This window comes from Crotalus tigris, unplaced genomic scaffold (assembly GCF_016545835.1).
Source record: "Crotalus tigris isolate CLP2741 ecotype Arizona unplaced genomic scaffold, ASM1654583v1 scf7180000019068.10715455, whole genome shotgun sequence".
Lineage (NCBI taxonomy): Eukaryota > Metazoa > Chordata > Lepidosauria > Squamata > Viperidae > Crotalus > Crotalus tigris.
The window spans coordinates 8572297-8595873 of NW_024097358.1; the positions used below are offsets into that span (position 1 = coordinate 8572297).

General features: G+C 39.3%; 1 protein-coding gene across 4 annotated transcripts in view; it reads left to right on the forward strand.

Annotated features, from left to right (window-relative positions):
* Positions 1-23577, forward strand: part of FBXL20 (F-box and leucine rich repeat protein 20) — a 62288-nt gene that overhangs the window by 13397 nt on the left and 25314 nt on the right. For all 4 annotated transcript variants that reach the window (XM_039359164.1, XM_039359160.1, XM_039359162.1 and 1 more), the window contains 2 exons: positions 6499-6560; positions 21827-21881. In XM_039359164.1, coding sequence (XP_039215098.1) covers positions 6499-6560; positions 21827-21881 — 117 coding nt within the window. The remainder of the gene's footprint in view (positions 1-6498; positions 6561-21826; positions 21882-23577) is intronic.

The following is a 23577-nucleotide window of genomic DNA, read 5'->3' on the forward strand; positions in this document are numbered from 1 at the left end:
GGAAACTTCTGATAATAGGGAGCCTGCATGTTGGCTGTATTATATATAAAACACCTTCCTTCTCATGATCTTGTTTTATTTACATTCATTGTTGTTAAATAGTTTTATAGAACGCCAGTTTTATTATACACCAAAGTTACTTCATGGACAGCATATAAATTTGACAAATAAGTGATGCCTAGAGTGTCAGTGAAGAAAGTAAAAAAATGTATCTGATCCAACACAAGTATGTTCTTGTATTCAGGACTACTCTGTTATGAGCACAGATTGTTGGGATTAGGGCACTATATTGTGGTTCTGCTCCTTCCCTAGTTGAGAGTTCCATTCAGTGCTGATGGGGAGCAGAGATCAACTGGATGGCTACTTTTTTTGTAGGGAGCCACAGGAATTGTTTTTTTAAAACTCTCTCCTGTTTAACATTTGCACATACCATTGAGAATGGTCATCGAATATTTGAGATTTGATGTCATCAATATATTGATGATATCCAGGTTTACAATACTGTCCTGGACCAGATCTATTTTGTTTGATTACTGTTTGGTTTAGTTAATCTTATTTTATGTTTCCATTAGTTTATAGACCTACTGTATCTTTTATATCAGAACCACTGAACTATATTTTTCAAAGATCCTGGAACACAGGGGAACTACCAGAGGACTGGAAAAGAGCTGATGTAGTTCCCATCCTCAAAAAAGGAAAAAAAATGGATCCAGGAAATTACAGACCTATCAGCCTAACCTCAATACCTGGGAAGATCCTGGAAAAGATAATCAAACAACGAATCAACAAACACCAAGAGGCAAACAAAGTCATTACTAAAAGCCAACATGGGTTTCTCAAAAATAGATCATGCCAGACAAATCTTATTGCATTCTTTGACCAAGTGACAAAATTAGTGGATCAGAGGAATGCTGTGGACATAATTTACTTGGACTTCAGTAAGGCATTTGATAAAGTAGATCACAACCTACTACTTGATAAGATAGAAAAATCTGGGGTAGACAGAATCACCACCAGATGGATCCGTAGCTGGCTGACCGGCCATACTCAGCAAGTGGTCCTTAATGGTACTGCATCTATATGGAGGGAAGTGTGTAGTGGGGTGCCCCAGGGCTCTGTTCTGGGCCCAGTGCTCTTCAACATCTTCATCGACGAAGGGATAGATGGGGAACTCATCAAATTTGCAGATGACACCAAGCTGGCAGGAATAGCCAACACCCCAGAAGACAGGCTTAAGATACAGAAGGATCTGGACAGACTTGAACACTGGGCACTAACTAACAAAATGAAATTCAGTGGTGAAAAAAGCAAGGTTCTACATTTAGGCAAGAAAAACCAAATGCACAAGTACAGCATAGGTAGCACCATGCTCAGTAGTAGTAACTGTGAGAGGGACCTTGGAGTCCTAGTAGAAATCACCTAAATATGAGCCAGCAGTGTGCTGCAGGTGCCAAAAAGGCCAACACAGTGCTGGGCTGCATTAACAGAGGGATAGAATCAAGATCACGTGAAGTATTAATACCACTCTTCAATGCCTTGGTAAGGCCACACTTGGAATACAGCATCCAGTTTTGGTCACCACGATGTAAAAAAGATGTTGAGACTCTAGAAAGAGTACAGAGAAGAGCAACAAAGATGATTAGGGGACTGGAGGCTAAACATATAAGGAACGGTTGCTAGAATTGGGTATGTCTAGTTTAACGAAGAGAAGGACAAGGGGGGACATGATAGCAGTATTCCAATATCTCAGGGGCTGCCATAAAGAAGAGGAATCAAGCTATTTTCCAAAGCACCTGAAGGGAGGACAAGAAGCAACGGGTGGAAACTAATCAAGGAGAGAAGCAACCTAGAACTAAGGAGAAACTTCCTGACAGTGAGAACAATTAATCAGTGGAACAGCTTGCCTCCAGAAGCAGTAAATGCTCCAACACTGGAAGTTTTTAAGAAGTGACTGGACAGCCATTTGTCCGAAATGGTGTAGGGTTTCCTGCCTGAGCAGGGGGTTGGACTAGATGACCTCCAAGGTCCCTTCCAACTTTACTACTATTATTATTATATATCTATTGTTTAGTATATATTGAGTTTTGTATATTTGATCTTGTAAGCTGCTGAGAGTCCTTAGACATTCGGCAGTCTATAAATATGATAAATCAGTGGTTCTCAACCTGTGGGTCGGGACCCCATTTGGGGTCGAACGACCATTTCACGGGGGTCGCCAAACAACGCAGTCTGCCATTTTTCCCCCTTAGCTGTGCTACTCCCTTTTATTCTATTGGCTTTTGAAAGCCAATAGAATAGACTCTCTTGAATAGAGTCTAATTCTATTGGCTTTCAAAAGCCAATAAGAATTGTCCAGGCTGTCTCTGCCCTGCTGAGCCCACCAACAGTCCCATTCTGCAAACGGTGCTGCACCAGTTGAGTAGTCCTTGACTTACGACCGGTTGAGTAGTCCTCGACTTACGACAGGTTGGGGGGTTGCGGCATTAAAAAGGTTGAGAACCACTGCGATAAATACTAAATAAATATGGTTGCAGATGTTTCCAAATCCCAAATGGATTGCAATCCATTTTGCTCTGATTGTATATTGAGTTATGTTCACATAATAATATCCAAAGTTATTTTTTGCCAGTTTTGTGTTAAGCCATTTTCTGACATAGCCTGTTGTGTAAAATATGTTATGGAATTGATGTGAGTAAACCATGTTAAATTGATTAACTGTAAAAGAATTATTAGTAAGGTCACTTTGATTTTAATAAAGCTTATGATATAATCCATACTGTTTGATGTAAATCAGCCTTCTCTAGCTTAGTATTTTGCAAATACATTTGGGCTGTATCTCTCATTAGCACTTGTAACAAAATTATATTTTATTTATTTAATTTACAAGAGATGGAACCATTTATTTTTTTATTTTACAATATAGTAACACAGTACACAGTACAGTTCATTCCATGTTTGTCCTTGCTGCAGGGAGCACAAGGAAAAGTGATCGTGATTAGCACTTTTGGAATCCTTGCTAGAGCAATGAAAAAGAAATGACCAGAATCACTGAATTTACTGTTCTTTGCTATAAACCTGTCTATTGAACAATCTAAGTAAGAAAAAAAAGCTTTACCTCAAAAGACATTGCAGTAACCTGTGAAGTTGTGCACATACAAAAAGTCTCCTGTAATTAATTTTAGGAAAATCCCATTTAGTTTGTGTGTCTTCAATACTTTTAAATTTCTTTATGAAATTTATGAATTCTGGGAGTTGAAGTCCACAGATGTTAAAGTTGCTAAGGTGAGAAAATATGTCTTAATAAGCTTGCTTTTTTATATTATAAAGTAAATTAGCCAAATAAACATGGCTTAATGTAATGTGCAATCTTTTATTTCTGAATTATCTATTCATATTTGTTTGATGTATAAAGTATAATCCCAGTTTTAAAAAATCCACAAACAATGAATAGTAAGGCCACATGCATTTTGTACATAAACCAGAGATTTGATTTTCCAAGTGACATTCCAGTTCCTATCAGCCACAACCAACCTGGCCATTGGTCAGAGATTGTAGCCCAGCAACATCTAAAGGACCAAAATGCACCACTGCTGAAAATACTTAAATATCTAAGCATATTTATCTGATAGCATTATGCAAATAGCATTTCAGATGCATTCTGCCTAAAAAATATAGATACTGATAAAGTAGAGAACACTTTTTATTAGTGAGATGAGATTTTAAAAACAGGTGTTTTAGCTAATTCATGTTTAACAAACTTTGTTTTTCAAAATCATACCCTGTGGTGCATTTAAAAACAGTTAAGAAGAATTGTATATGTTTCCATCAGAGAACATAATAGAAATCATAAGGAAATGAAAAAAGAATGTAATTTGTTTTGTAAATATTACAAGGTAACAATGTTTTGTAAAGAGTTCTGTATCTACCAGACCTTTGCCAATAGTAAATGTCGGTCCTCTGTAAAACCATCATCAGGTATAGTCTTAATTTTGATATAATACTTATAAAATGTAAAATATAAACAAGTTGAAAGAGCTAAAGAATTAAAAGTAATAATTCATACATAATCCTTAACTTATAAATAGAATTGGACCCAAAGTTTCTGTTGCTAAGCAAGGTAGTTATGTGAGTTTTGCCTCACTTTATAACCTTTTTTGCCACAGTTGTTAAGCAAATCACTGCTGTTGCTAAGGTGGTCATTAAGCAAATCTGGCTTCCCCCGTTGACTTTGCTTGTTGGAAGCCAGCTGGGAAGGTTACAAATGGTGGTCACATGACCCTGGGGACAGTGCAACTGTCAAATACATGCCAGTTATTTAGTGCCCAAATTTTGATCAGGTGACCATGACAATGCTACAATGTTTGTAAGTTTAAAAATCAACCATAAATCATTTTGAACAGTCACTAAATGAATGGTTGTAAGTTGAGGACTGTCTGTACTTCACTGAACATCAGTTATTCAGTATTTCATATAACCAAAATAGGTGGATTGAAAGATCTCCATTGTTCAGTTTAATACTGAAGAAATATTAAGTTCAGACATAATATATTACTATTGACAATTGTATAAGGCCCATTATTAAGTAATTTTGATTCCCATATATTGTCAGTCTATACATATTTACATTTAATTTTTCTCACAATCCTATTTTTTTAACTTGTGGAATATAATTAGAATTTGGAAATGACTAGTAACCCAAGAGTCAGTCATAAGATAGAAATCACATGCTGCATAATATTGGTCTCAGTCAGAAGTTCGTTGTAGCATTTTGATCCAGCTGAAGGTTCTAATGCTTTTAAGGAAGTATCATGCTGTGATCTAAAGGTTAAAATCTTTTATATTTCCTTCTTAAATCTGATGAAGACAATAAGAATAACCATTATAATTGTGTAAAAAAAAACAGTTGCTTTAATTTCTTTTTTGTTGTTAATTTTAAAATACTTGAACATTTCTTGCTGTGCAAATTAAAAACATATATGCAAGATCAATAGTCAGGATGCCTCAATCTGCTCTGTAGTGGTTGAACTCATTTCCTGGTGATTTCATTAACATGTCCACATAGTTTCCTTGGCAACAGTGTGTAAGTGGTTTGTCATTATTTTCTTTTGACATATGTAATAGTTTAACAATTATCATTAAAGAAGTAACATGATAGTTAGATGGAATCCAGTGAAGGTATATATTAAAATAAAAGTTATCTTCTTAATGTAGAAAAGTTAATACATTGAAAGTATTACATTAATCTTTGTTTGCCATACTAGTATTATATATATCATGTTTGCTGTAGTCTGACTGTGGAGCCCAGTTACTCCTCCTCCAGAACCACTACATTTCTAATTTACTGGGACTTTTGCTTTGCTCAGTATTGATCATGCTGGTCTTTATCTTATATTTGCTTTAAAAATAATAAAAAAATATTCTCAAGTTTTGTTATAAATTATACATGGATTCGCTTATTGGTTTAATGTTTAGTTTGGTTTCCTTAACATTTAGAAAATAAAGAAGGATTTAGTAACAGTGCCAGTCCTCTAGAACAGTCCTGCCATGGAGATCATGCTAGCACCATCCCTTAGTGCATATAGGAAAATCTTGGAAGATAGAAATGTTCTGCAGAGAGCATTTTAACCCACCTGAGTCATCTTTTATTTTGTTTCGTAGTGATTTTTATTTCTTGTGTTTTATTTTCTAGAAGTTTGTTTCCATTTTTAAACTTTGACATTTTAAATTTGCTTTCTGTTAAATCAGCCACCAAAAGGGATATATGTATCTAGTTATATTGCATATCCATTGGAAATTTTACCTGGTGACATAGACATGTTTTGTGGAGATTCTGGATAGTAGCCAGACTCATCTCTACTTAAATTGAGGTTGTTTGCTGAATAGTATGTAGTCAGACAAAGTTTGGGGACATAAGGCAAGATATACGTTGAAACACCTGAAAAGATCAGTTTTTAATACAGTGTTAGAATTAACATATCACATGACCCAGTATTTTCAAGTTTATTTAGACAGATGTTTGATCTCCAGTTTCTGAGAATGCACCATTGTTTCATGATCATAATCGGTCTGCCCCAAAATAATAGTTTTGTCTTTAAGGAAAACAGAGCCTATTCAGCTGGTATAATAAAAAAAAATGTTGCCTAGACTCAGTAACTTGTATCTAACATGCACATATCCATATGCTCCAGCAGAAAAAAATGAAAACCCTAGTGTTCATGATCCCAGTGCTATTACAGAGATTAAAAAATAAATATAATATAATTTAAAATTATACATAGTCCCAGCAGCTGAGTGGTGATTGCAGCATATTTCCAAATTACTTTTCAAAATAAACGTACAAACATAATATCTAAAAGCTATCAATCCAATTGATTTAAAAAAATTTTTTCGTGCAAACGCACCTCCCCAATTTTTTTGTATATTGATTTGTGTTGATAAGGATATGATCTATAATGAAAATGCAGAAGACTTAATGTATGTTTTGCTTTTATTTTGTAGATGTTCTCAAATAATGATGAGGCTGTGATCAATAAAAAGCTTCCCAAAGAGTTGCTTCTTCGGTAAGATGTCTTCTGTTTTGTTCAAAGATTGAGCACAGGTTTAATTAACATGAGAGTAAAGCAAGATGCTAGTTGACTGCAAACAACTCCAAAGCCTAGATTCTGCAATCTGGAAAGCTAAACTCCCAAATCTCCTGAATGTTTGCTGTATCAAATTAATTCTGCTATATGCAATGCAGCCTTTAAACAGATTTAGAAAAGAGCTGCTTTCAATGTGGTTGGCATAGTTAAAACTTGGTGTCCCATCTCCTTCATAAGGAGTCATAACTTAAGGAGCAACATTATGATGCCTTTTAAGCCTATTTACAAATACTCAAAGCAAGTGTATTGAAATGAAGATATTTCTAAAACAAGATGGGAAATTGCTAGGTTTGTTTCAGATTCCAAAAAAAGCCATTATTGACAAGTGGTGATCTTCAAGATTTTATTTAGCATACTCAGCTATCTGTGTCCAGATTCCAGTTTGTTCCCAACAGACTGTATTAACTTTTTCTACTGTTTAGAAAATTCCATATTTGGAAAGGATGTAGAAAGCAACACTTGAAGATATAAACTCAATCTCTCTGTTCACAATTGCAGAAATATGGCTCTTATCCTAGAATAAAATCCACAGATTTTAGGTTGATTTTAGCTATCCAGTTAGCTTTGTGGAAGGAAATGTCTGATCCTAGTTTTTTTTGTTGTTGTTGTTAGCCTGTTAAATGCTCATCCATTCTCATACTTTCAAACTCCAAAATTATGGTAACCTAAATAAAGAAAGGGAAGGTTAAATTTGTCTTAAAATATCATGTTAATTTCATCTTCATTTAAGACAGAATAAGCAAATATTATTTTTTTATTTTGTTTCTAGATGAAATTTTAAATCAGTACCCAGTAAAAGCCCTCAAGCAAAAAATGTTTGGGTATTTTAATTATTATGCTTTGAGAGGAGGAATACAAGAAGCATATCTAGGTTTTAAGATATTTCCGCAAAGACTCCCTTTCAAGAGAGCAGTTTGTCACCTTTCTCTGAATTTTCCCTTTTGATTAAAAAATAAGCTAAGGAGATATTTCATTGCACTCATATCAGAAAGTTAGATCAGGTCCTTTTGGGTTTTGTATTAGTATATATTTTTTCTACTTCTTACTTCTTAAGATGAACCTTTTTGTGATTTACCATGAACCCAGTTTCTGCTTTTTTGTGATTTACTTTGTTCCCATTCCCATAATTTTTCTCTCAGTTTCCTCTCTCTCAGCTAACTTTTTCTCCATATTAGTTTGTATTTAAATCATTCCCTTTGCTGCCTTTGGATACTCATTTATTTTATTGTTCCCTATCCTAACAATGCTTTCAGTCCTTCTTGTTTCTTCCTGATATAAATAATTCCAAGGTAAAAGTCACTATTCTGATGTTTTCCTCTTTCCTCTCATTATCTTCCCAGGGCTTCCTAAAAGAACCAATTTTTATGGCTTTTTCTAAATTCCAGCTGGGTGGGACCAAATGGAATAGAGACAAAGTATTGTTCCAAAGAATGTAGGAATCAGTTGGTTAGAGGGCCACTCTTCCTGAATGTATTAGATACAATTGGGAGTAGGTATTAGATACCTGGATCCTGAGCTGTGTAGGATTGAAAATGAAAACCAACATATTGAATTACACCCAGAAATCCACTGTAACTGATCAAACCAATTAAAAGTAATGCTGTTATATGTGTGAAAGGATATGCCTATAATTACTCAAAACACTGTCTTCTGGACGACCTCAAAAGGCAACCACATCTATAAAATCCAAACAGTGACCAAGTCTTGAATGTTTGTGAGTAGGATCATAACTGGTACACAGAGTGGAATTTGCAAAAGCTTTTCCAGTCACATCTGTACTGAGGAGGAGGTATGAGTAAAAAGGGGCCCACACATTATGAACCAATTTGGGATGGGACCATGACCCCCATCCAGAATTAGAAATGGGATTTTCCTGCAATTGGATGGCTTCAAAAGCCAGACCCACTCTATCATGCTAGCATTGGGCCTAAATATATTGTTCCTTATCCAGACCCAAACAGCTTCTAGGCCAGTGATGGCAAACCTTTTAGAGACTGAGTGCCCAAACTGCAATCCAAAACCCACTTACGCATCGTCAAGTGCCGAGTGGTGTGGCCTATTGGCTGGATATGGCCCATTGAGTGGCCGTGGCCCATTGGGTAGGCGTGGCTGCAGTGGTAAGGGCAGACTGGGTGGGACTAAAAAGTTCAATCCAACTTTACAAGACTTTTTCCCGCGAGAAGTTGAAATTGACTGATTGAACCTTTTTTTTTTTTTGCACACGGGGTGGAGGCCTAAAGCGAAAAAGTTTTATAAAACCCAGCTGAAGGCCTAGGACTGGGGCGACGGTGCGCGTGCCCACAGAGAGGGCTTTGAGTGTCGCCTCTGGCACCCGTGCCATAGGTTCACCACCACTGTTCTAGGCACTGGAACAGCATCTTGACTTCACTTTTTCATCTACAGCAGGGCTTTTCAACCTTTTCACCCATTGTACCACTTTTAGGATAAGGCAATATCCGAGTACCACCAGTCACCCAGCAAGATGTCAAAAAGTTGACCCCCCCAAAAAGGAAAAAATGATAAAGTACAGGTAGTTCAACAATTCATTTAGTGACTGTTCGAAGTTACAGTGGCACTGAAAGATGCAAATTATGACCATTTTTCACACTTAATGCTGTTGCAGCATCCTCAGGATCATGTGATTTACATTTGGATGCTTGGCAACTGATTCGTACTTCTGACGGTCACAGTGTCCCAGGGTCATGTGATCACCTTTTGCAACTTTTTGACAAACAAAAGTCAATGGCCAGAGGGGCATGGCCAGTTCATCACTCAGGTTGCGGGTGCCTGTGGGGGTACGGTTGGGGATGTGGGGGGGATCTGTGAGTCTCTTGTAGAGGGGGTGGGACAGACATGGACACCTTCCTTTCCTCCCTCTCTCCCTCCCATTGTTCCTTCTTTTCTTCCTTTCTTCCTTGCCTCCCTCTTTGTCCCTTCCTCCTTCCCTCCCTCCCTTCCTTTCCTTCCTCCTCTCTTTGTCCCTTCCTTCCCTCCCTCCCATTGTCCAGCGTTACGGGAGCGGGGAGGGCATAAAAGAGCCTGGAGGAGGCAATTGGAGTTTGGCCACCACTGCCTCTGCCACCGCCACTGTTGCTGAGCCCCATGGCTGTGTGACAGTGGCTGCTGCAGTTCTTGCCCGCTGCCTCTCCTTGGCTGCTTCCTCTGAAAAGGAGTGACAGTCACGCTTGGTGCAGCCGGAAGCCCAGCACAGACACTGTTCTTCTGCAGGGGGAGAAGAGCGCAGGCAGCGGAGGAGCGCATGGGGGTGGGGAAAGAGGCGCGGCTGCTGGACTCTCTCTAGCACGTTGCGTGTGGCCGCAGCCGGAGAAAAGCAGCAAGCGGGGAAGCGGCTCATTCATTGCTGCAGCCGCAACCCAGAGCCACGCACAGCCCCGGGCATTTCTTTTACGGGCACAGCAGAGCCTCAGCACCAGGCTGGACCCCGGGAGGCTCCTCAGCGCTGAGCTGAAATGCAGCTGCAGCAACTCCAGCCCCTCCCTGGGTGCAAAGGGCGTTTTTCGGGCTCCAACCCCATTGCTGCACTGACCTGCGGGCGAAAACGGGACTTGCTCTCCAAATGAGAGCCGAGGTCAGCGACCGGAGGGGAGCCAGAGTGGCGGGAAGGGGCCTTGCTGGGGAGGGCCGCCCCACGTCCTCTAATGGTGGTTGGAGCGACGAAACGCAGCTGCCAATCCCGCCCTGCTCAGCTTGTCCATTCTTATTCCCCCCTCTCAAAAGGCGATGCTGTAATCTTTACAGCTTTCTGCAAGCAAGTGAGATGAGCAGGAGCATGAGATCAGCGTTTCTGAGACACACGGATTCGCACCCCTGCCCATCTCGCTTGCTTGCCAGTGCCCACAATCTGCCCGGCCTCCCCTCTGCCTGCTTTGCGCAGCGCCTCCTGGGCCCCCCGCGCCCGCCGTTAACCCTCCTGCCACCATGCAGGGTAAGGTTGGCACCCCCGCCCCGCCCAGATGCCCTTGCCTCCCCCAAGCATTTTTTTTTACTCACCTGCTTTCAGCTGCACTCCCTTTCTCCTTTTGCTTCTCTGCCTTCGTTTGCTTCTCTGCCTTCGCCACGTGTTTGTGGGTAAAAAAGAAAAAAAGTTCCATGAAACGTTTTAACTTCTCACAAGAAGTTAGAAAGTCTCATGGAACTTTTTTTTGTCTCACAAACACATGAAGGCTGAGAAGGACAGGAGAAAGGGAATGCTGCTGAAAGCAGGTGAGTAAAAAAAACGCTTGGGGGAAGTGAGGGCATCTGGGTGGGGGTGGGGGGGACCCAGGCTATGCGTCGCGCAGCTCCAGCAGAATCTCCACTGAAGACTGCGTGAGACTGCCTGCTACCCCCAAGGCTGCCGCCAATCAGCTGGAGCTGCGCGCTTTGATCCTGGGCTCTCAGTAGGACCCAGGCAACGTGCAATTCCAGCTGACTTTGCCACAAGCCTGTGCGGCGCTGCTGCCGCTTTAACTCATCCACTTTTACACTTTTTTTTACATTTTCTTTTACATTTTTTTTCAAGCCGTCCTACGCGTACCACCAGCCAAGTGCTCGCGTACCACTGGTGGTACGCATACCACCAGTTGAAAAGCCCTGATCTAGAGTTGTTACAACTTCACATTCATATCCAAAGGTATTTATTTGCCTTTAGAAAAAAAAATCATAATTTTTAGAAATCTAAAAATGAATCTTCAAGGCACTTACAATGTGTAATCATTTTCATCTCCCATGCACTACCTGACAAAGAGTTTTTTTTTTTATTGAAAAGTTTTATACAGTATACAATATCCCAAAACCCACCCACCCCTAACCCTTCCCCCACTTCCCAGTGCTGAGTACAGGGTTACAAATTAACAATCAAATTCTAATTAACATTACCCAACTATATAAGTAACCAAATCCATAAAATACTTTAACTCCCATTTAAGATAAATATAAGCAAATTAAAACAAAAAGAGTAATATAAACAAGTCAATATTAATTAAACCATAATAATACCAAATCTAAAATGAGTTATTATACTATCATTACAAATCTAAAATTTACTCATAAGCTAGATGAAACTTTTTAATCCCATATTTATTCTGAATATAATCTATCCATCTTCTCCAAACCGAAATATATCTTTCTTGTGTATGATCCTTCAAATAGGCAGAAATTTTTGCCATTTCTGCTAAATTTGACACCTTAAACGTCCATTCTTCTATAGTAGGCAAGGACTGACAAAGAGTTTTATGTAATAAGAATTAAAACACAAAAGAAGGGTTTTTCATTTTTTTTCAGACTACAGAATCTGTTGGTTAAAAATAAATTCCTGAAAATCCTGATCCAGAACCAAAGCTGTAGTGCTAGAAAATTGGCTGTTTGCTTATAAACTTAAAATACAGTTTGAAAAATCTCAGTCTAAAGGATCATACTGAAAATTGCACTGTATGGAAATAGAAAATCATGCAAATCAGTTCAGTCATATGAATATTTTTGCTGTTTGATGCCAAGATCTGCTGCCAGTGGAATAGTGAGATATGATAACCAAAGGGGTTAGGCCAGGTTGAGAGTAATTCTAAGCAATTCCATACACTTTAAATCCTGTAGAATCTCCAGAAGAACAATCCCCTCTTCTGGACTGGATAAGGAGATCAGCAGAGATTTAGCTAGACTAACGATAGCTCATCCTCAGCAGATGGCAACACCTAACAAACCCTGCTGCTGAACGTGGTCAGACCTGATTAGCAGAGACATCTGTGTATCCCATAATTTGAATCACACTCATTTCTGTTGTTAAGTTTACAATACTGTGATAAGCCCAGGTCTGTTCATTAGAACTAGGAATCAGTCTGTTTCTAGTAATTATGCCCATTCTGATTAGCTTCCATATTATATATTTTTTAAAATGCATACAAAATATGACAGAAGAATATTAACCAGTTTCTAAGATCTTGATTTATTAATTTAAAGATAATAGTTATAGCAAATTTTATATTTTCATTTTCATTCATCTAGGCTTGAAGTAATCAGGATCACATGTTCTTTTAAACTGTGTAGTAGATGACCATATTTAGTTTAACACAAAAGCAGAATAGCAAATTAGATAGCATACATTCTACTGCTAAGTCTATAATTTTTTTGAGATTCCAGTCTGCTAAATGTTATTGCAGACTTTCTGGTTATACCAGTTTTACATTTCATTAATTACTAGAGAATAGCAGCGTTCACTTTCTTAAATGTGAGCAATAGATTCTAATACTACAAGTGAGATCTATCATAGGAACTGATTAGCAAAAAACTACAAATCCATTAGCTCTGGCTCTTGATAAGATAGTTAGTAAAAGGCTATTTCACATTATGGAATTAAGGAATAATTTAAACTGCTTTGTCATTGTGCCTTGCACTTGGATTGCATTTACTTGCTATAGAGCAGAATAGTATTTAAAACTAGCTTGCTTATTGATTATCATAGCATTTTGCACTTATTGGCTATCATAGCATTTATATTTCTATTATATAAGTAATTGTTTTTGGCTTTTGAAATGTGCTCCCCCCATTTTCTTAGTTTTATAGCATTTGAATATTAAAATATATAAGGACTCTGCTTTCTGGAACATATTGTTAGTGGATAGAGATCATTTGTTTGAGAGGTGGAAAATAAAAGCCTAATCCTCTAGAGAGATAGTTTGAGGATTACATATATATTGTAATTTATTTAAAATTCTCTATTACTGTTTATTTATTAATTTAGAATTTGAATCACAATGGATTCAGTCTTGCAGATCACCCAAAACTATTTCTTTGCCTATGAATCTTAATATACTTGGATCTTAGTCTATGTTTAACCTTGATCAGCTTTCTCTGTTACATTTTTTTAAACTATTACATACATTATGATCTTAATAAACTGGTTGACTGGGCAGCTGATGAATTTATTATTGCATTGTCCTTTGTCTTTCCATATGAAAGACAATTTTCCTATACATGTCTATGACCTTTAATCTATATATAAACTCTAGTACTTTGCTTTCCCGACAGCCAACCAGATGTTTTTGTGAAGCAGTAAAGAAATATCCTTTAAAAATAATAATTGTTATAATAGCCTTAATATTTTTTGTGTGTTTACCAAATTTTTCTGTATGTCATAGGACTTGGAAGGAGTATTTTGCTGTCAGTTTTGAAAGTAACCAAGCACTTAATATATTCTTTGAGTTACATTTTTCATCTGAATACAGGCCTGTTCCTTATGCAAGCATTTCTGGCAAACAAAACACTAGCCAGTATATTAAAAAAAAAAAAGCAGTTTAGATAGTGCTATGCTACAGTGAGGGAAAAAATATTTGATACCCTGCTGATTTTGTATGTTTGCTCACTGACAAAGAAATGATCAGTCTATAATTTTAATGGTAGGTTTATTTTAACAGTGAGACAAAGTCCAGAAAAATGCATTTCAAAAAAGTTATAAATTGATTTGCATTTAATGAGTGAAATAAACGGAGAGGAGAGGAGATAAAACAGGCCGGCCAGGAGCCAATTTACAACTTCATGGCAGCCATCCATGCTGGGTGCGCACAGAGGTGGCAGCGAAAAGTGGGAGAATCACAGCTGGAGAGGGGTCATCCTCCATCAGGAATGAAGAAAGGCATCATTGGCTGGAGGTTTGGCATGGAGGGAGGAAGGAAGGAAGATGGGAAAGAGGGAGGGAGGGAAACAGAAAGGAAGGTAGGAGATGGGAATGAGAAAGAGGTTGGCAGGGAAGGAGGGTAGGAGGGAAAGAGGAAGGAAGGAAGGAGATGGGAATGAGAAGGAGGCAGGGAAAGAGGAAGGAAGGAGATGGGAATGAGAAAGAGGGAGACGGAAGGAGGGTAGGGAGGGAGGGAGGGAGGGAGGAAGGAAGGGAGATTGAAATGAGAGGGAGGGAGGGAGGGTGTGAAGGAAGTTCTACCTTAGCACTTGGCCACGAGCAGCCTTGCTGCCCTTTCGCCATCTCCTTGGCACCTCCTCCTGGACTATTCTGGTTGTCTTGCATCCTATCGCTGAGAATGCTTTGGTTACATTTTTCTGGGTCTCCTTGCATGGAGAGGGAGTAGGCCGCAGACCCATGCACTTTGCCCTCCTGCACCTACCATGAGCAACCTGGCCAAGAAGAGTGAGCATAGCAGCAGCAGCTTCGAGGAGGAGGTAAGGGCAGTCAGGTGCCCCCTCAGTCAAGAGGGACTGGACTGGGTTGGGCTATGGGTCCTGGTGCCGTGGGAGCTTGAGGGCCGGGCTGGACACTTGCCCTCCGCTGCCTAGGCCTCCAGGCAGCCTGCGCCACCATCTGGGAGTCCCTTGCACAGCCCAAGAGGGACAGCGAGGCTCTTTCGGTGGATCATGCCTCGGCACCCACCCCAGTCTCATTCCCCTCCACCAGAGACCCCCGGATTTTCCCCACAGCCCTGCCTCCCCCCCCACAGGCACCCCCCGACCTGAGCAACATTGAGCTAGCCACACACACCCCGGCCACCGACTTTGTCAAAAGGGGATCACATGACCCTGGGACACAGTGACCATCATAGATATGAATCGGTTGCCAAGCATCCGAATGTAAATCACATGAACCTGGGGATGCTGCAACGGTCATAAGTGTGAAAAATAGTCATAAGTAACTTTTTTCAGTGCCATTGTAATTTCAAACAGTCACTAAGCGAACTGTTGTAAGTCGAGGACTACCTGTACTTTATCAATTTTTTCCTTTTTTTTTTTTTTTTGATCATCAAGTTTTTGACACCTTGCTAGACCACTGGTGGTGCTCAAATATTGCCATATCCTAAAAGTGGTACAATCGGTGAAAAGGTTGAAAAGCCCTCAAGCTATAACTTATGAAAATATATCCCACAACAAATTGGTTAGTTTTGAAAATATAATAATGCAAACCTTTCTGCAGATCAAATTATCTTTGACTTTGGGAATATTTGCTAACAAATGTAATGATGTGCCTTCTAGATTCTGTTTTTTTGAGAACTTAAAACATAAATAGTTTTGAGAATTGAAAGCTTCTTGCATGCAAACTGTGAAAATTTATTAATGTAAATTAGCACGTGAGATTTTGAAAGAGAGCTTTATCCAAAGGATTGCCTTATAAATAAGCTTCAGTTTCTACAAGACAAAGACTGGTGTGTTTTCATACAGAATTATTGCATAAGTGGTGGTTTCTGGATTTTTTAATAGCAAAGAATGTTTTGGCATCCCATGTATGGGGGCGTCAAACAAAAAGCATTACATTTTTCTCCATTCATTTGCAATAGGTGTTAAGGGTAACTTCCAATTTTCATGACTTAGAAATCTTGATGATTTTGGTTTTGATGATTAGGAATCTTTCCCTGGGCCTGAAGGCTTGTTTGCCTCTTCTCATTGCCAGTTTGACGTACACTAGAAAGCAAAAAGACAGCATCTTCTTTCTTTTAGTATTGGTAGCAATTACACACTTATGGTAGAAATGAGAAAGTATGAATAATAGTACTAGCAGTGAATTGGTAGTATTCTAGAATATAACCAGAACCTCATTGATATGATGTAATGTCACATGCATTTTATAACATTAAGTTAGATTGTGACTTATCAAATTTTAGCTGGTATTTATCTATAATCTGTTCTGTAAAGATATATAATTGATTTTCCAGGAACAAACTACAATTAGTTAAAAGCTAGCTAATGTTTATACTTCCATATATCCCAAAATAGTATTTTAGATAATTCTGATTTGGTTTTATGCTCCATCCACTAGAAAATTTAGATGGAAGGCAAAAGTAGTTAAACACTCAAAGTGCTCCAAAGATTTTTGCTTTCTTGGTGCTTTTCCTGAACTAAGCCTCCTGCTGCAAACAACCTAGCAATAGGAATCTGTCCAATTGCCTTCCTTCTAAACGCAAAGAGTAATTAGTTGCATAGCTGCTGGAAGAATAGAAGATATAAAGGAACCAACATAGAGTCAATAGAACTTCATGTTCAAATCACCATTTTACTATCTCAGATAACCTTGTCTTTTATAATTTCAGCAGTATAGATATTGCTATATGACAATAGGATTTGTTTCTTAACATTGCAATCTTGATAAAACATCTCTTTTTCAAAGGATGTTTTAAGGAGAACTACCAACTTGCTGACCAATTAATGATCCTATAAAATTATCTACTATTGTTTATTCTCAGTTCTCCAGAAGATTAATGTACTTTCATTAAAAGCTAGGCTTTTTACACTACGGGATGCCAAACAGTAAGTAGAAATTAATAATTTCTATTATTTCCCAGGACATCACCCTCCTATTTTCTCCTGAGAAAAAGAAAAAATATATATATAATGCACTGAACTTGGTGAAAATTATTATAGTTCTTTTGAAACTTTATTTTTTCGAAAACATGATTGTATTTTATATCTACTGTACATAAATACTATGATCAATCTTTAACGTAGAATTTCCTGGCATTTTCTTCAATAGGAATGCATTTACATTCCAGTGTATTCTATAACTATGTGGTCCCAGAGTTTTAAGTCAAGTACTGAAGCATAGAGGTGGGGACTGGTCTTTTAATGATTCTAGACAGGTAATAAGGATTCCAAAATTAATTGTAGAATGAAGTTGAGGCAGTTCTTGAAAGATTTCCATTGTATTGTATTCAGTGTATGATGAAAATGAATATCTTGTATGGGATCATGAATGATGGTTATAAACCACAATGGTTTATGAATCCATAGTAAGCCAAAGTAAAACAAACCACATTAAAGCTTAAATCTAACTACAGACTAATTCTGAAAGGAGCATTAGGTTTGGAAAGAAATATGCTATATGATTTAAAAACTTTTTTCCCTTATACATTAAAATTCCTCCCTTACTTCAAAAACATTCTCCTTTCTATACTAACATCATAGCATAGTACTCTTGTTGGTGGTGAATCGGCAATTCTTCCTGCCAGGGAATAAAATTTTGCTGAGAAAGTTATTATCCAATTCACTAAGTTGTATGTCATACCTCTTTCTTCTTCTGGGATAGCTGTTTTTTCTACTTGCCCTCAAATTTCTGGCAATATATATTCCATTAGTGGGTCTGATACAAAGGCATGGTGGTGTAGATACATTGGCTAAATGCCAGGAGGCTATGAAGATGTCCAAATAGTTTATTAATTTGTTAAATTTATATGCAGTCCATTGTTGTTGACATTGGTTTTAAGGTAAGGCTGCTGACATTTTGTAGTTACAGATCACTCTACACATAAGGAAAGCAAGAAATACTTTGGGTCCGTGACAATAGCTGTCAATCTTTTGCAAAGAATATGTTTTGGGTTCCATGAATTAACATTTTGTTCAGAATTATTCAGTGGTTGAATTCACACATTGTTTTAAGCCTTAATATGTTTCACTGTAGCTTACTGTGGATTCATAAAACATTGTGTTTTATATGCCATCATTTATGAATTTGTTATTTTAAGCAAACTAAACTTCAGTAAACCAAGTTAAGCTGTGGCTTTTTGTGATATTGGAGAGGAAGCTTTTGTTACAGAATGGGACAACTCGCCACAGCCAACTAGCCGTGGCTAACTTGCCACAGCCAACTTACCCTGAGATAACTTGCTGCAGAACAGTTGGATAATTCAATTATTTAAAGTAATTAAACAATTATTTTAATTTTTATCATTCACATTTCATTTTGTTCCTTCTTTGAAATATTTTCTTTAATTATTCTATTCCACCATTTCTTCAACACTATGTTTGTGCGTGAATGGGGAGGATATTGGAGGAACGTATGTGTGAGAATGGGAAGCACTGGGTGAGCTGCGCTTTGCAAGATGAAGTGGGTGGACCAGGTCCGTCAGCATCAGGAAGGCTCTGAAGGAGGTAGCTGCGGGGTGGGGGTGGGAGGCAGGAGGGTTTCCAGCAGGTGCCGTCAGGCCTGCAAATGCGGCGCTGCCCCTCTGCTTTCCAACTCCAAAATTCCAGAGTAAAGTTGGGCAGCCTTTGAGTGCCGCTGACAAGCTGCAAATCTGCTGTAGTCTTGGCTGCTGCCCCTTTCCTTGGCTGGGCGAGGCTGGAGCACTCGGCCTTTAGGCGGTGGGCAGGAGTGCCGGGGAGCACCGCTTTGCAGGACAGAGGTACTTGCAAGTCCTGCCCCAGCTATGTCGAGGAGCAGTGACTGCATCTGTGTCCAGGGGACGAGAAGGAACCAGAGGGGCGCAGAGGCTGGGCTGCCTTCTGGCCTGCTGGATTCAGGGTTTTCCTTTGATTGGGGGCGTATGGCCTGACCCTTACCAAAATGCAAATTCCTTTCTAAGCAGGGATTGGGAAGCTGAAAGCTTCTGTCTTTGTGGCCATTCATTTCTAAAATCCATGGGCTGCTGCTGGGAAGGAGAATCAAAATAGGGCAAAACAAGTGTAGTCCACCATGGTTTATTGATTGCAAAGTTTTCCTTGGGTTTTCCTATCCCTTCCTGGGCTATTGGCAAGGTCTGTACTGAACACCAGGCTGCAAACTACTCAACCGGATTTTAGCCTAGCCCCATGGTGGCAAACCTATGGCACGCGTGCCACAGGCGGCACACGGAGCCGTCTCTGGCAGCACGCAAGCCATTGCTGGGCTGATCTCCCTCCTCTCCGCGCATGCACAGTCTGGTAATAGGCGAGAGGCTATAAAAGGAGCAACTTTCTGTGGAAGCAGCATTTGCTGCAGACAGCTTGAGAGTGAGCACGAGTCGGAGCGGACAGCGAGCGAGCGAGCACAAGCCGACAGCTCGGTGGCCACGTCCACTCGGCACCCAACAATGCATAAGTGGGTTTTGCGTTGCAATTTGGGCACTTGGTCTCTAAAAGGTTTGCCACCACTGGCCCTAGCCCCTTGTACAATCCCAGGCCACATTCTGGAGGTAAGAGGATGTAGTAACAGGAGAGACCTGCAAAATTGATTTGTTATTTATTCTTCTCTTTAGCAGCAATAACTACGTTCTTTGACAACTTTGCTAGCAACCTGCAGGCTGTGAACTTTCCTTTTTCCCTTGGGGAAAGAATTCAGAAGTGCTAGATTTATTATCCTACTAATTATAGTATACCTTGTTGGTTTTTTAAGGAGCTTATGACAAAAAGATATGTCTGAAAATTAAAGGATGTATCGATTTTGTTGTGAGACAGGAAAGGGAAGTACATGGACTTACGCACTTCCAGTTGCTGACAGGTGTGCCACTAATATTCTGACTGGACACCTGCATGCTCTCAGAGCCCCAAAATTATCTTCATTCTTCATAGGACGGTATTGTGGATTAACTAAATTTTTCTGGGTTCTGACTTTAAAATGAGTATCCTGAGCTACGGGGGCCTTTGATCTTCTTAAATACATAATAAATAAAATAAAGAGAACTAAAGGCTCAAAGGCAAGGCAGATTAAAAAGAACGAGACCTTTGGAGTCTTGAATTCCCTTCCTATTAAGAGTTCCTTCCTAACATCAATAAAGGTGGGTTTTCCCAGAAAATATGTGAAGAACTGTAATTAGTGATTTACCTATTTTTTGGGCCTGTGTTTTAATTTATATGTAATGTATGTTTAATCGAGAAGGGCTTGGAGAGGTAGAAGTGGCCAATATGGAGGCTGCACCTTGCCCTCCAGATCTCTGTCTCCCCTGTAGATCTCTGCAGAGGAGGAGGGTGTGGCAGGGGAGCTCTGTGAGGGAAGGCTGACCCAACAAACCAGCATCTTTACCATGCACGATTGGAAATGGGACTCTCCTTTTGAGAAGACCCAGCCTCCCTTGTGCAGGACCCAGGACCCGCTGCTCCCCTGTAGCCTCCTCTTGCTCTCCAGAGATCTGTCAAGATAGGAGTTGGACTCAGAGGAAACTGCTTCCTGCAAACGTCCTCCACCTCCTGCTTTGCTGGGAGGGGGCACTGGACAGAGAAACACCAACGATGTCTGGGATTGGAAAAGAATATCTCTTTAGCATGCTATCCACAAACACAAACATTACAAGCTTGGAGATTTGCATCCACATCTGACCTAGCAAATTGCCAATCATGCCTGGGCTTGGGGAAAAGGCCCTCTCCTGTGGATAAAAGTCCCCAAACCTGGAATGTGATGTGTGTGTGTGTGTGTGTGTGTGTGCGCGCGCATGCACGCGTGCGCCTGGCGCGCGCATGTGCTTGGCTTGGCTGCTAGCAATTTGGGGAGGTGAGGAGTTTGTGGGGAACCGAGTTGTCCCCTCATTGAGTTAGCTGGTGCCATTTGTTCCATTCTGACCCAGCTGTCTCGAGTCAGCTGGGTCCAGTGAGTGGCGACAAACAGGCCACGCCCACCTATTAGGTGGTACTCGAATATTGCCATATCCTAAAAGTTGTACAATCTCTGAAAAGGTTGAAAAGCCCTGTCCTAAAGAATACTAATAATCAAATATTCCTCAAAGTCAAGATCTTTGTAAAAAGCTATCTTTTAATTGCATCATAATTGCATCATAATAAAATGATATCAAGAATGAGGATAAAATTATACTTCATAATCACTATCATATTTTAAAACAATATTTTGTGATATATTATGAGTTTTGTGATTTAATCTTTGCTTTATTCAATTTTGTTTTTAGTAGTACGGTACTTTTTGGTTTGCAATACTAAATAATACAACTATTTGAACTAATAAATGTCATATTTACAGTACAAACATGGTAATTTAGATTGCTTCTATCAGTAGTTTTACTTTGTCTCCACCATTTCATTGAATTAATTTCACTAATTTTAATAATTACTAATTTTGGTTTATGGATTTAAATTGCAAAGAATGCAGAAGCAGAAGATGTATATATCTCTAGCTAACTAAAAGTTAGATACATGAACTAGTTACATTAAATCTTAAGTAATGAAATATATGTTGTAAATTTTTGTCTACTATACTTCAATTATTTAATTATAAATAAATTGATAATATTATGCTTTGAGATAATATACAGAATAAACTGTAAATTATTGTTGTAATAAGGAACAATAATATTGCTAAATTATTACTTTACATAATGACTAATTTTTTTTTACTGATTAAATGTCACATTCTTCTTTCAGTTTTTCAGAATTGAAACCTGGATATTAAAACCAGGTTTCCAAACAAAACTCTTGGTAGCTCTTGCTTAAGTCATTTCACAGTACATTTATACATATGCATTTAGTTATTTGTTTGTATGTGTGTATTTTAACAGAATATTCTCCTTTCTGGATGTGGTCACTCTATGCCGCTGCGCGCAGGTCTCCAGGGTAAGAATGTTTGCATACTAGTACTGGAAAGGCTTTCTCTATTGGGTATCTCCAGATTGTCATCTTGAAACCCATAAACCAAATCAAATCAAATATTTAATACGGTTATAGACTAGCACAGGGGTAGGCAACCCAAAACACTCAAAGAGCCACTTGGACCCATTTCCCACCAAAAACAAAACACCGGGAGCCACAAAATCCTTTTGATATCTAAAATGAAGATAACACTGCATATATCCTTTTTTACCTTTATTATAGGTGTGTGTGTGTGTGTTTGTATACACACACACACATATACACATACATACACATACACATACAGGTAAAAAAAGGATATATGCAGTGTTATCTTCATTTTAGATGTCAAAAGGGTCTCTCTCTCTCTCTCTCTGTCTCTCTCTCTCCCTCCCTCTCTATCTGCCCTTGGTCTGCCTGCCACTCCTCTTCCCCCACTCTCTTTCTCTCTCTCTCTTTCCTCTCTCTCTCTCTCTCCCTCCCTCTCTCTCTCTCTCTTTCTCTCTCTCTCTCCTATCTGCTGTTCACCTGGCAAGCTTCAAGCTGTTGTCCAACAAGTTCAGGGTAAGCAACCTCGTCTCTTTTATGACTCATGGACTTCAACTCCCAGAATTCCTGAGTAAGCCTAGCTGGGCTATCTAGCTCTCTCCTGCCCTTCCTGCTTCCTGCTTCCTGCAGAGACGCAGCAAAGGGAGGAGCTCCGCCCAGAAAGCTTTTCAGCTCCTCGGAGAACACACACACACACACACACAGACACACACACACACACACACACACACACACACACACACACACACGGAGGGAGAGAGAGAGAGAGAGAGAAGGAAACAGGGAAGCGCTATTGCCTCTCTCTGTCTCTCTCTGCAAAGGCAGAGGAGGCTGGGAGCCACAGGGGAAGGCTCAAAGAGCCGCATGCGGCTCCGGAGCCACAGGTTGCCGACCTGTGGACTAGCATATGAAACCCAGGAATATGTCAGCCTTAAGTAATATTCAGTGTGAGCCCATTTTCTCCCGCCCTCTGCAGTTTTTGAACCAATACAGTATCAAAAATGTCCACTTGTTTTGTTACTGTTAATATGCAGACTCCTATGTTACTGGGAAATGGTGGGATTGCAGCTGATGCGTTCTCTTCACCTATAATTCATGCTCACAGGTCCTCGGTAGCAAGAATTTTTGAGGACATGGATAGGAGAGGGCTAACAAAATGGATTTTTATATAGGCAGTCCTCAACTTAAGACCAAAATTGGGGCCAGAACCCCCAGTGATATAGTTATTAAAACCCAGTTTTATAACAAGTTTTGTCATGGTCCTTTACTGAATTTGTTTGTTGGAAGCTCCCTGGGAAGGTTGCAAATGACGATCAAATCATCCCAGGATGCTGTAATCATTGCAAATATGTGCCAGATGCCAAGCACCAAATTCTGATCATGTGATGTGTGGATGCTAAGTCACAAGTGTGAGGACTAACTTTTTTAACACATCATAATTTTGATCATTAAATGAATGATTCTAAGTTAGCTATTCGTAGAGAATACAGAGACATTTCTGTGAGCTATACTTGGCTCAATAATTAAATTTTTGTCTGGGGGAGAAAAAGTCTTAAGATGCTCAGACTCATATTTTGCTGGACAATATCAGGAATAGAATTTTAAAACTGAAGATTGTTACTGAGAACACTGT